The 14,347-nt window shown below is 33.4% G+C and overlaps 1 protein-coding gene across 1 annotated transcript in view; it reads right to left on the reverse strand.

Annotated features, from left to right (window-relative positions):
• Positions 1–6,225: 6,225 nt before the first annotated feature.
• The window catches only part of LOC137637141 (uncharacterized), a 16,466-nt gene continuing 8,344 nt past the window's right edge, over positions 6,226–14,347 (reverse strand). Inside the window, exons 3-7 of the mRNA XM_068369440.1 lie at positions 14,293–14,347; positions 13,562–13,731; positions 12,476–12,640; positions 11,364–11,454; positions 6,226–6,311 (exon numbers count right to left, since the gene is read on the reverse strand). The exon at positions 14,293–14,347 is cut by the window's right edge and continues 93 nt beyond it. Coding sequence (XP_068225541.1) covers positions 6,226–6,311; positions 11,364–11,454; positions 12,476–12,640; positions 13,562–13,731; positions 14,293–14,347 — 567 coding nt within the window. The remainder of the gene's footprint in view (positions 6,312–11,363; positions 11,455–12,475; positions 12,641–13,561; positions 13,732–14,292) is intronic.

Genomic DNA, 14,347 nt, shown 5'->3' on the forward strand with positions numbered 1-14,347 from the left:
CTCGCGAATTTATACCCATGTACATATTAGTATAAGAATGTAAGATATTGATTGTATATATGTATTATTTATAAAAGATTTTTTATTTTATTTCCCTAACACCATTAGGTTAACTCAAGACTCATTTCTGACGTCAATTTTAATTTCTGAGAGAAGATTAGTATTGGTATGTAAATAGAACACTATTTTATGAATGCATTTGCTTGCATTACTAACAAGAAATCAATAACTTCTACGAAATAATCTGTAGAATAAAAAGAGAATATAGCAAACTAGAAGGCTACAACAATGAAATCTTGAACCACAGATACGAGTGATAAATGCCACAGTCACTTCGTAAGAGAAAAGAAATTGCGGCAACCGCCAGAGCAATAGTATTCTCGACTATGGTGTCAACAGAGTATGTAAAGACACCCCAGACAGCCTCTTCCTTTCCCATAGATGATGAGAGCATTAGTGCTGTCATATTTTGTGGCGGCCGGTTCATATCTAGCGCCTTAGACCGAGCAATGTTCACATAGGCAGTTTTCTTAAAGACTTGAGCTATTCTGCAAGTTTTTTACATCTACAGTATATCTTACGGCTGGCTTCCAGAGTCTGGTTTAGAGTACCCTTCCTCGAGATGACAAGTAACTTTCATCTATTTATACATTATTTCTAAGAATGATTAACTAGAAAACATATCAATTCCTCACGAATTGTGATGTTTTTGGCTTATCTATTTATTGTTAAATATATAAACTTGTGATAGAACTTTCCTCAAAGACATTCTTTATCTTGACAGGACTTTTTAGTACAGTTGTGGTGTCTAAGTGCGAAGTTCACACCTTAACCTAACTTTTCCCGGAACATTCGGGCCCGAAAAATTTGGTCCCAGAAAATCAGAAATTATTAGTAACCTGCCCATGAAAACCTTAATTTAACTGACAGAATCATATAATAGCATATATATATATATATATATATATATATATATATATATATATATATATATATATATATATATATATATATATATTCAAATAAGCCATATATTTTTGATACATTAATGTCTGGATTGTCTTAACGACCTCGGGATCAGAGGACTAGGTGAAATCACACAGAGACAAGAGCTTATGACCGGCCGGGGGTCGAACCCTGGTCTGGCAAACTTGTATAAACAGTGACTTACCATTTGGCCACGAAGAAAGATAAAAGTCAATGACAATTCTTCTGTACTTATATCTGTCGAATTCAGGTTTTTTGTATTTAGAATTGAAATCAACCCATCTTCACCAGCTTAGCTAATTGGTAGTTTGTGACTTGGCATTCGATTAATGATAAATTTTACTATACATACACACACACAAATACATACATACATATACATATATATATATGTATATATATATATATATATATATATATATATATATATATATATATATATATATAAAACCAGCCACCCGTTGGGATGCTACTGCTAGAGAGTTATTGGGTCCTTTTACTGGCTAGACATTACTACATTGGATCCCTCTCTCAGGTTACGGCTCATTTCATATTTGCCGACACATACACAGAATAGTCTGGCCTATTCTTTACACATTCTCCCCTTTCCTTATACACTTGACAAAACTGAAATTACCAAACAATTCTTCTTCTCTCAAGGGGTTGGCTACTGCATTGTGGTTGTTTAGAGCAAATTTCCTTAGGGGAAGGGTAGAAGAGACTCTTTAGTTAAAGTAAGCAGCTCTTCTAGGAGAAGGACACTCCAAAATTGAACCATTGTTCTTTAGTCATGGGTAGTGCCATAGCCTCTGTACCATGGCCTTCCACTTGTCTTGGGATAGAGATCTCTTGCTTAAGGGTACACTCGGGCACACTATTTTATCTTGTTTCTCATCCTCTTGTTATTTTGAAGTTTTTATCCTCTTAATATTTTCAAGCTTTTATAGTTTACTGTATATTTGAAATATTTATTTTAATGTTATTATTTATTGTTCTTAAACTTCACTTGTAGTTATTCCTTATTTCCTTTCCTCACTGGGCTACTTTCCCTGTTGGGGCTCCCATGATTATAGCATACTGATTTTCCAATTAGGGTTGTAGCTTAGAAAGTAATAAATAATAACAATATAAAATTTCCTTTTATCATACATATCACATGAGAAATTGGGTCTACGAAAATTCGGTCCCGAAAAATATTGATCCCAGAATTTCTTAATATTCTTCCCATGAAAACATTGATTTAACTGATCAGAACAAATAAAAAAAAAAATTAGAAGAATAATTTTATCAACAAAAGTATGAAAATCACTTGTATGAGCCCTTTTAAAAGCACATTTATACTTGTTGCCTTTTATCAAACACATTAAACAAGAAATTATGGGTAACTCAAATTAAAACCGTAAAAAGAATGCGCTGGACTATATCCCTTTATCAAAAGTATTGTGTTACACAAAATATCAAGTGAGTTGGTCTGTGAATATCCTGTCCTTGAAAATTAAATGGAAGAATTTAATGGATGACCAATTGCATTTAGGAAAGTTGAATTATCGGTACCATCTTAAGATTGAACAAGGCTTTATATCCGCGTATCTATTGCCTGGTATTTCTTTCTGTGGATTATCTCTTCTTTAAGGATGAATTATTTTTGTCTGTGCAGGTGATTCTTCTCTTCGGAGAGCATCAATAAGCTTCAAGATGTCTGGGTGCTTGCTAGTTATTGGCGTGAGCAATGCTGAGTGAAATTCTTCAAGAACATGGTTTGTCCAAGGCAATTCCTGTAGACATTCCAGAAATGAACTGGATACAAGTGCACTTTTCGTCTGCCACGTCTTCCTCTCTTTGGCCCAATGCACGTCAGCTCGAAATAGCTTATGAAGTCTATTGGAATGGATTCATCCTCACAGAGACCGTCATAAATATAAATTACTTCTACTGGTGGTAAAATGCCAGTACAAAGAGCATTTTTATTTCGGTGGCAAAAGAACCATCGGTACTACTAGTATATCGAATTTTATATCCGAATTAGCATAATTTCCTGTGAACAGTCTGGCAAAAATGAATAGACAATGAAAAAAAAAACCTACGCTGGTGCTTCTAGGAAAGTTAAGGTCACAGCTGTTACAAATTGCCCATTCAAGGTCAATCAATACTTGACGAGGTTTAATCCTGGGTAGTAATATTTCATTTTTCCAGTAAAGTCTTGTCATATGTTACTTGTGTTTTGTTCGGCAGTATAATGAAAACTCGAGGTTAATACTTACCATTTATGATAGCATGGACGGAAAAAAGCTGTTACCCTGCACTTGATGATGATTTAAATGCGCCATTGATTCCTAAAAAGGAAGCATTTTCCAGTTATTGAAGACCTTCGTTGGAGGCAAAGATTAAAATCCTCTTTTCACGCATTGCAAGAACAAATCGCCACTATCCAAGTATTTAAAATAATCATGCACTTGAAATCCAATTCGCTGAAGAGGCAAGTTCGTATTACTTCTGGTAATTGTTTGAGACCGTGGTAATTCATATCTAGCATTCTCACAAATATTATTTTTAGTTACTGAAATGAGCACTCGTGTATTTGTTTCAACTCTGTGATCTTGCAACTTTTTTCTTAAAGCTAAAATGGAGAATCGTGGTTCCATTGCATTCGGTCCTGGTTCGTGATCATGACTATTGGTTATTGAAATAATTATATGTTCACCTAGATTTCGCCGGTCATACACGCAGAGAACTGACCGTACGGTTCGTCCTTAAGGACTGGAGCGACACTCCAATCCTGTGAGAAATGCCCACACATGCTACGGACTAGCCTGCTTAGTTCAAGAGGATTGGGCACCCGATAGGCCCAGATGGTCACGTTTTTGGTACTTGTTAACCAATTTTGGCTACTTTGCCGGGTATGAAGTACAATTGGTAGCCTACATCTAATTTTGAAAATGCCAAATTCTTGTACTTTTCAATTTCTTTATTTTTTATATAATATAAATCTATGAAATCTGACTTGAAATATTCAAATTAAGGAACGTGATAGGCATTCTCTGTCGGCTTCTACGTGGTGGTGATTTGCCCGTTACGGTGTTGATGTACTTATTTCTCTCTTGAAGTCATTATAGGATTAGCTTTTCCGTTTATCTCCATTAAACCGAGTGTCAAATTGTCTCCTGGGAGGAATATACAAAATGGATTTTTAGACCTTTCCGGAGATTATCTCATACTGAAACACTACTGCACTTTTAATTAGGCGTACTTGCTTTCGCGTTAATTTGTAGAAATTTGAAAACCATTGTGTTTATATAGGCAGAGAGAAAATGTGAGAGAGATATATACAAGTTAACAGAATTATCAGTAGCTACTTAATTTATCCTTTATCTATTTTTTACACCGTTTTTACTTATAAAGAGAATTCATAAAACTTATCAGAATATTATTTTTTTCCCTTCTGTTTCAGTATCTGTTTATTATCAGAATACAAGATACTATTGCACGAATAAGGCATAATACTCAGTGGTTTTAAAGATAAAATATACTATGAAAAAGGAGAGCAAATTTACGGAAATCATAACTTGGTGAATGAAAATGTGAGGGGAAAACCTAAAATAAAGAGCAGGGAAATGCATATTACAAACTTGTGAAATGAAATCAGTTTATCTTTATAATATAAAAAGTGCTCCGATCAAGGGACGAAGTTTGGAATGCTACGTGTTAAAATAGGCGAGTTAACCCCGTCAGCATGCTAGACTCAGGGCTTGGCTAGACTGTGCCCACACATGCATGAGATTGGCGGGCCATACCGCCAGTCCGCCACAGCCAATCGCGACGGGATTGGCCTGTCCCAAGATCTTAGATCGTGGGACTGTCCGGTTAAACATGCTGACAGGATGAGAGGAATATACTAAATGGATTTTTAGACCTTTCTGGAGGTTATCTCATGCTATAGTCGCGTCGGATTTGTCCTGTTTAGCCGCCATACACATTAAGGATTGACGCGAACGCGGCAATCGCGATCAAATCAGCGCGCCAATCTCACAGTGCCACTGTTCCTTTGTCTCATCGGAACTATTCGTTTGAAAGTCGTACACATAATTAAGTATATCAATTAATTTGTCTTCGATTTTCTCACTTTTAAAATATTTTGAAGCCATATTAGGGTTTCTTAAAATGAAATATTTGTTAACGCTATAGTCAGAGTACAAACTGAATTACACCGGAGATTCGGACGGACTCCATAGTTTAGGCGAAAGTAATACATAGGAGGCGAAATACCAGATACTGATTTGAAAAAAAAAAAAAAAAATTGTCTAGGACCCAATTTTCTTGGGGCAAAATTTCCGGAGCCAGATTTTCATAGCACCCTTAATTGATAAGGTACTAAGGGTTTAACAAGCTTTCAAAATTCCCAATTTTATCTTTTCAAAGTCTGACAGTTTCTCTCTAATTCTCCTTGGCGGATCCTTATAAAAGTATTATGTCCGCACAGTCTTATTTTGTCCTTATTTTCTCAACATACTTTCTTATCGTATGTTTTACGTCAATATTGCGTATGTCTAGTAAAAACGACATACAGTGTTACCATTTCCAAGTTTGCACGTATTTTCTTATCCCACCAACTTTTCGTTTGCTAAGTTTAATTTCCAAGTGTTCCTTTTATGGCAGCTCGGTCAACAAATTTTAGAACATTTCTCGCTTTAGCAAAGAGTAAACAAGGAATTGAATTATATCATCCGTAATCTAACCATGAATTATGGGAAATTATTTTCAACGGAGTCTGTATTCTCTTTATGATCGGGGTTCTTCACTTCAAAATGTGCAAAAATAATTCCGAACCCTACGCACAATAGCCAATTAAGGTTCGTCTGTCTTTTTTATTTAAGGACTTAAATAGACAATTATCTTTGCCGAATAAAATGCTGTCTCACAGGCAGTTATAAACAAAAAGGTGGGTGCGTGAAGCTAAAAATTCATCATAATAGATGTCATTCAAAATTACGATAACGATAGGCTTATAAAAACTCATTTTGTCTGATTTATAAGATGTTTATTTCGTTCAACTTGTTCTTTTATTCTTTGAAAAAAGTTACAAACAAGAGATGTGCGGACTTACTACTCATGGCTGCGTAAATCATATAGCATCCATGACAGTGCTGAGATTGAGAATACAGGATAGCTCATTGTGATTTCTTATTCCATGAAGAGCAGAATACTTTCCCGCAAAGTTCGTCATCAAGGGACATTTGTTGGTCAATAACCACGAATTTGAATTTTGCAGCAACAAAGGTTCCCTTCCTCTTCTTGAACGAGTGTCACGAACCTTCCAGCACCTTTGACTTCAGGAGAAGATTATTAATGAATTAGTAATGGCCAAGAAGCTGAGATTAACAAGGACAATCGGTATACCAGAGGGTATGATAATGGGAAAGAGGGATCTGTAAGTCTATGTTCATGAGAAGACAAGGGATTTGTAAGAACACAATACTCTTCAATGTTGCAAAAACTTTTTATAAAATAATGAGGATATTAAGTGGTGAACTGTATATTACTCAACACTAGAATAAACCATGACAATTACCTTGAGTATGTGGTTTCTCAGGTCTCAAATTAATTCTTGGTAATGGAAATGAAAGTGGAGTTTCTCAAATTGTTTAAAAACAACCTTTACAGGTTATTATTGAGTGAATACATTATCAGAGAATTAGATTTCATTGGTGGTAAGAAAATCTAATAATGCACTTGATTAAATGATATGAGTGGCCTAGCCAACGATGTACGCACACACACGCACACACATATGCATATATATATATATATATATATATATATATATATATGTGTGTGTGTGTGTGTGTGTGTGCGTGTACAGACATACATGCGTTTATTGATATGTATGCATACATATATACATGCATACATTGAACATTATCTTAGTTTTACTTATATTCATTCTCAGTCCTACATTTCTGCTTTCTCTATTCAAATCTTCTATCATCTTTCGTAATTCCTCTCATGATTCACTAAACAAAACTATGTCATCTGCAAATCTCAAGTTGTTAAGGTAGTCCCCATTAATACCAATTCCAATATTTTCCCAATCTAAAATCTTAAAAACTTCTTCTGGACATGCTGTGGATAATTTAGGGGATATGGGATCTCCATGTCTAACTCCTTTCTCAATTGGAATTTTCACTATCTTTATGTAGCTTTAGGATTGCTGTACTTCCTGTATAGATATCTTTAAGTGTTGTAACATAACCTTTCTCTTAGTCCATAAATGCCATACATACTGCTTTTTTCGTAATCTGTTGATTTTTCCATTACCTGGTTAATTACATGTATGGACAGTACTTGACCGCTCACATCCAAAGTCTACCTGCTTTCTTTGCTGATTGAAGTCTAGCTGTCTTTCGATTAGGCCTTTATGATCTTTGTAATTATTTTACATATTACGAGGAGTAAACTTATTGGAGTGTAATTTTTCAGGTCTTTTGTATCTCCCTTTTAGTGAATTAGTATATTGATTAAGTTTTTCAAGCTGTAGGTATAGAGCATTCTTGCAGACATTTGGTGTAGAGTTCAGAGAGTTTTACCATTGTGAAATCTTCTCCATTATTATCAAATCAATTGTTAGGTCATCTTCTTCAGCAGTTTTGTCTCTTTTTATGCCTTTTAATGCTTTCTTTATTTTTCCTAGTGTTACGTTTGGTACCGGATCAGGTGTTTCATTATTTTTATTGGCGATGTTATTCCTTATATGACTATTGTACTGTATAGCAATGTATAGAGATCCTCTACCATTTTAATCACACCATCTCTATTGTTGATATTTCCATTTTAACATCTGTTGACACCCTGTTCCAAGTCTTCTTCTTCTTCTTTCTTACTTTCTTTGGTGTTTCTTCAATTTTGGTCTGATTGTGTTTACGAATATCTTTGTGTTTTTATTTCGTTTATTGTTTGGGATAATTCTGCTAATTCTATTTCATCTCTTTTCGATTTTACTCTCAGTTCCAATCATTTCTTTATTAGGTATTTCATCCTTTTTTATAGTTTTCCTTGTTCTTGTTAGGGAACTTTTCCACCTATCTCTTGTGCTGATTCCAATACAAATTTTATTAAATTACTGTTCATTTCTTCCACACTTGCTTTCATTTCGTCATGTAGCTGGGAGTACCTATTTTGTATTGCTTAACTAAACTTATCAATTTTTTCTCTTAATACAGGAGCGTTTATCTTATTTTTTAAAATTATAATTTCTCTCTCTTTCCTTAGATCTAAACAAATTTTGTTTCTCACCATTTTATGATCGCTTGACTTTCACTTGTTTACCACTGTTGCATCTTTAACTAAATTGCCTTTTCACTGAAAAGAAAAATTAATTTAATTTTTCGTTGCTACATTTGGGCTTTCCCATGTTCATTTTCTATGTTCCTTTTTATAAAATTAGATGTTCATGAATTTAAGATTGTTTGTTTCAGCAAATTCTACATACATGTCTCCTCTGTCAATCCTTGTGAAACTCCAAATTTATCTACTGCTGATTCTCCTCTTTTCTTTTGACTTTAGTTTCAAAGGTTTAAAGACCCTTCATGAATGGCAGAGATAAGGACAATGGAATTGATCTAGTAAGCAGGACAATGCTCTAGAGACTAACAATATATACATATGATGAGCACCCAAGCCCTGTCTTCACACAAGTCAGGACCAGGGAAGACCAGGCAATAGTAGCTGATAACTCTGCAGGTAGAGATATATACTCCCGCAAAACCCACATCCTTAACTCACAAGGATAGTGAGGATGTAGCCACTAAAGGAACTAATGAGTTTGAGCGGGACTCGAACCTCAGTCTGGCGATAACAAGACAGGGATGTTGCCAATAGGTTCACCACAATCCTAAAATTGCCCAAAGCAAATGTAAATTGAGCCTTACGTTTATCTATTTATTTTTTTTTTATTATTTTTTTTTTTGCTATAGATAACTGCAGACCTTCATGAAAAGTTTCAATTTCTTCCTCTGTGTGGGATGTTGTTGCTACATACGTTTAAATTATCATCACTTCATTCTTATTTAGTTTGCTAAATAATCCTGCAATTCTATCACTAGTACTACAAAATTCTTTAATGTTACCTGCAATATTTTCATTAATAAGAAAACCCACTCCATTTTCTATGTTCTTTTCAACTCTTCTAAAGCAATGTATATGGCTCTCTTTTAACTCTACATAAGATTCCCCAGTTCTTTTAATTTCACTCAATCCTATTATATCCTAATTTATTTCTTTAAGCTCTTCTAGTAAAACAGCAAGATCTTCCTCCCTAGACATGGTCCTGGCGTTGTAGGTTGCAAGGTTCAGTTTCGAAGGGTGGCTTGTTCTTGTCCAGAGAATTTTAGCAACCACCTGCAGTGGAATGTAGCTGCCAGCCAACTTGGGCAGTTATTCCACAGCCGCTAGGGACTGGGGCCCAAGACGGGATTGTGATGTACATGCCTGGCTTTTGGCTAGTTTTCATTACCACACTGGCATTTGCAGATTAGTGATGGTAGGAGATTTTCGAGTAAATGCTCACAGCAAACAAGTCTAGTATGGGTGACCCTCACGAGTACAGCTTTGATGAACAATGCGATGTGCAAACCCTTTCACCCAGCAAGGGATATATATATATATATATATATGTATATATATGTATATATATACATATATATACATATATATATACATATATAAATATATATATATATATATATATATCAGTCGTAACTGGTCCACTGCAGGAAAAAGGCCTCAGATATTTCCTTCCAGTCGTATCTGTTTATGGTCTTTCTAAGCCAGTCTATACTTGCAAATTTTCTTACCTCGTTAATCCATCTTCTTCTCTTCCTTCTCCTGGTACTTTTACAATCTCTTAGTTCCCATTCTGATATTCTTAAAGCCCATCTATTCTCTGTCATTTTCATTATATGTCCTGCCCATATCCATTTAAGTCCAAGGGCTCCAAAAGGGAAAAATAGCCCAGAGAGGAAAGGAAATAGGTAAATAAATAAACTATATGAAAACTAATGAACAATTAAAATAAGATATTTCAAGAACAGTAACAACATTAAAACAGAGCTTTCTTGTATACACTATAAAGAAGACTTATGTCAGCATGTTCAACATAAAAACATTTGCTGCAAGTAATTAAATTAAGTAAGCTAAACAAATTTGCTGTGAGAAGAAGTAGCCTCCTCTATTAAGTTCACTTTTTGTCTAATGGATTCAACGTCACAGGTTTGAATCATGGCTCTGGCGATCTATTTCTCAAATATGAATTCTTCTTTGGATTCAGAGCGCCTTTGATATTAAAAACTATTTGTATGTTTAAATGCGAATATACATTACATATATATATATATATATATATAAATGTACATATATATATATGTGTGTGTTTAAATATATATATATATATATATATGTGTGTGTGTGTGTAAATACTGTATATACATATATATATATATATATATAAATGTACATATATATATGTGTGTGTTTAATATATATATATATATATATATATATGTAAATACTGTATAAACATATATATATATATATATATTTATATATATACATACAGTATATATATATATATATATATATTTATATATATATATAAATATATGCATACATACACACACATTTATGATATATATGTATATGTATATATATAGATATATATATATATATATATATACATATATATATATATATATACATATATATGTATGTATATATATACATATATATGTATATATATATATATATATGTGTGTGTGTGTGTGTACGTAAATACATACATACATACACACACACCACACATATATAATGTATATATATATATACATACATACATACATATATATATATATATATATATGATGCTGAACTCTTGTTCTAGAAAAATACAATTAATGGTAGAAGTATTTATGAGAAATCTTTAGGTTCTAATTTTAGTATTCATTGACCATTTAAATTAAAACATTTTCTATAGAAAATTTTGGTATTCTATATGGTGTATGCGTGCTTCGTTAACTTCCATTCGAAGTGTGCATACTTCTTTGGGAGAGGGAAAAGGGAATTTGATAGGTGGCACTTCGAAATCATCGACACTAATTTTTCTATTTTTTCCGATGAGTGATTGATTAAACGCCTAAATTAGTTCTTTTACCATAGGCAATAACATTTAGAAACAAGATAATGCAAATCATTCAGTGTAATATTCACAACTACTTCCAGAATTATTTTGTTAAAAAAAAAAAATAGGAATAACTACCATAAGATTCGGTATGATCCTAATTCTACAAATACTTCTCTCTTCATCGAAAGGTTAGAGCAAAGAAACTTACCATTAAATTCAACAACCTCTAATTCGCTTAGTGTTGTGGCAGCCTTTCCTCCAACTACTGGGTCATCATTTATACTTCCTGTTTCACCAATCTTATTAAAAAGGAAAAAAAAAAAGTAAATTATGGAGAATGAAGGAAAATACATCGTCATTGCAAAATGTATGATTTGGGGATAAATGATTGTTACCAAATAGAAACAACGCATTGTGAGTTACCAATGATCTGATGGCCCTCATGCTAATCCAAATGAACGAGGCAACCACCTTATATGAATCGCCATTCCGACTATAAATAAGATTTATATGTGTATAAGGTTATCTTTCTGAAAAAAGTTTCTAAGTGATTGGATGATTAATTTTAATTTTATTAAAGAAAAACAAAAACCTAAAATAAAATTATTTATAGTACTTTATTTCTAGAGCTATTGCGATGAATCATACTCACAGAGAAAGTACATGATAAGGAAAAATATAATTGTATGCATTTTTTCAACAAATTTATATGAATATTTTTATTTTTCATCAATAAAAAGTTAGTCTCTAAACTCATACGCTTTATATTTTAGCTAAAGAAAATCTAAACTCACCCAAAAAATTTTACTGTTCTTCTTTAAAATGGCAGATCTATCTTTAAAATTCCCCTTCAAAAAAGAAAGATAGAGCCTTGACGTTGAATGGGAAAAAAGGAAATCGAGAAAACCTGCTTTAAAGGTTAAATTTTGTTTTTTGCACTCACGTGGATGAAATATGGCGCTTATTGCATGGTATGCATCAAAGTGGTAAAAATACATAAAAATTCAGTTTTTACACTCCCCATGTATTCTTCCCGACTAAAAAGGACGGCAAAAGTCAAGTCTATGGGTCATACTGCCCTGACTTCGGGAAACGAGGGGGTCTGATTTTCAAATCGTTATATCTCCGTTATTTCCTGGCGTTTTGCCATGCAACTTGTTACCGTGATAGATATGAAACCATAGATGACTTTGAGTGAATTTACCCTTTTTTTTTTTTTATTTCAGAAATATTCGTCCAAAGATAATGAGGTAGCCCTGCTCATGAATACCAATGTAAGAAATCATTAAAGTTCTAAAGGTAACATTTGACTTAACTTACGAGTATGTTAACCGTTTTGAATGATCCCTCTCGTTCTTCTAAAGATACCGTCACATCAACCCGTACAATCTTGTAAGTTTGCCCCAGATCAATTCTGATCCAATTGTATCCAAAGTCAGTACACGGGCAGTAATGAAAGCTTGGGTAGGTTGTCTTATTGCTTGTCTGAAAAGAAAACCATAGTAAGGAGAGTGAAGAAAATGAAAGATTATCTCAATTACGTTGGGACACAGTCATTCAAACTATAAGAGAAAAATCTTAAAACAATTAATAATATAGCTTACCTATAAGGTTAGTTTTCTCTTGGGATGATTCTTCAGATCATTCTTTTCAATGCAACATAAATATTATTTTGTTTTTCCAGTTAATCCATTTAAACCCTGACTTATTCAAACATTTTATTCCTCAACCAATTGACTCAAACATAAACCTTTTCATTTTCCACGGCAAAATCATTTTACTCATAAGGGATTAAACCGCACATCTCTAATGACTCCTTAAAACTTATACCTAAAGTAGCAATCTCTTCAACAAAGATGTGTTACGTCTCTACCTCCTTTGAGGGTTTTTGCATGTTTTTCTAAATAAGGAATATCTAATATGGTAAATTTCACATCTAATGAACCGTTAAATATATATATATATATACATATATATATATATATATATATACATATATATATATATATATACATATATATATATACATATATATGTATATATATACACATATATATATATATATATATATATATTGATAAATTTTGCGCATTTAGACGTGTTTTTCATATTCAAATAAGCCATATATATTTCTGATACATTAATGTCTGTGTGTGTGTTTGTGTATTTGCGTGTGTGTCTGTGAGCGTACTTGTGTCCGTGTACCATGTTCATGAATGGTCACACGTGATTCACTTTTCCACGTTATGAATTTTTTTTTCACAGCTCAATATTTATCAACTTTCAACATTAAGTTAGTTCAAAGTAATGCTGAGACTCATCAGATGCTAATGAATATGTCTATTTTTGGACTGGACATTTTTCTTCTTAAAATTCATAGAGATTATTATAATCATCTCAACTTACAAGGTCACTGAAGGGAACCAAGTGATGTGTCACGGTGCTGGAATACTCAACACTTTTGAAAAGAGCCAAATCTTCCACAAGAATTTTCGTATGTGCTTTAGTTCCGGTGCTGCCAGAAGCACAGGCCGCCTCTGCTGAAAGCACCGAGCTGTAGAGGTTGCAAGCGTAATCTGAAATGGAGTTAATTCATCGGTTTTCCAGATGACATGGGGCTTCTTATGTTTGGATTTGATATTATTTCTTGAAAAAATTCTCAAATGACTAATAGCTTGGTTGGAGGAGTTCAATTAAAGCCGAGTTGCCACTGGGAGGAAAAAACATTCAATTGCACAATTTAACGGCTAAAAAGTGAATACGGCTTAGAGCCAGAGGGAGCCTGCAAAGATCCTTTAGTTGTTCGTAGTACACCGGATCCTGTGTTATAATCATAAGAGTACTATATTTTTCTTAAGAAAAACTAACGAAATAGTTTTATGCAGCATTACTTAATTTTTTCGTATACATGCTTAGGTAGCCAGTTTTAACTCAACTATTCTATGTGGACGTCTCATAGAAAGGGGAGGTAGCCTATTCAGTTCTAAATTTAGGGAAGCAGCATCACATATCTAATACTAAATATTTCTTGACGAAATTTGGGGTCTTGTGTAACTCTTTAGGGTCAGATTAAGCTTTTGTTTTTAATGAATCCAGCACTATTTTAACTGATGAATTGTGAATTCTATGATAAAAACCTTTGGTGTCAAAGAGCAGGCAAGCGTCATCCATATTACATAAGACGCTGCAGGT

Source organism: Palaemon carinicauda, chromosome 1 (genome assembly GCF_036898095.1).
Source record: "Palaemon carinicauda isolate YSFRI2023 chromosome 1, ASM3689809v2, whole genome shotgun sequence".
Lineage (NCBI taxonomy): Eukaryota > Metazoa > Arthropoda > Malacostraca > Decapoda > Palaemonidae > Palaemon > Palaemon carinicauda.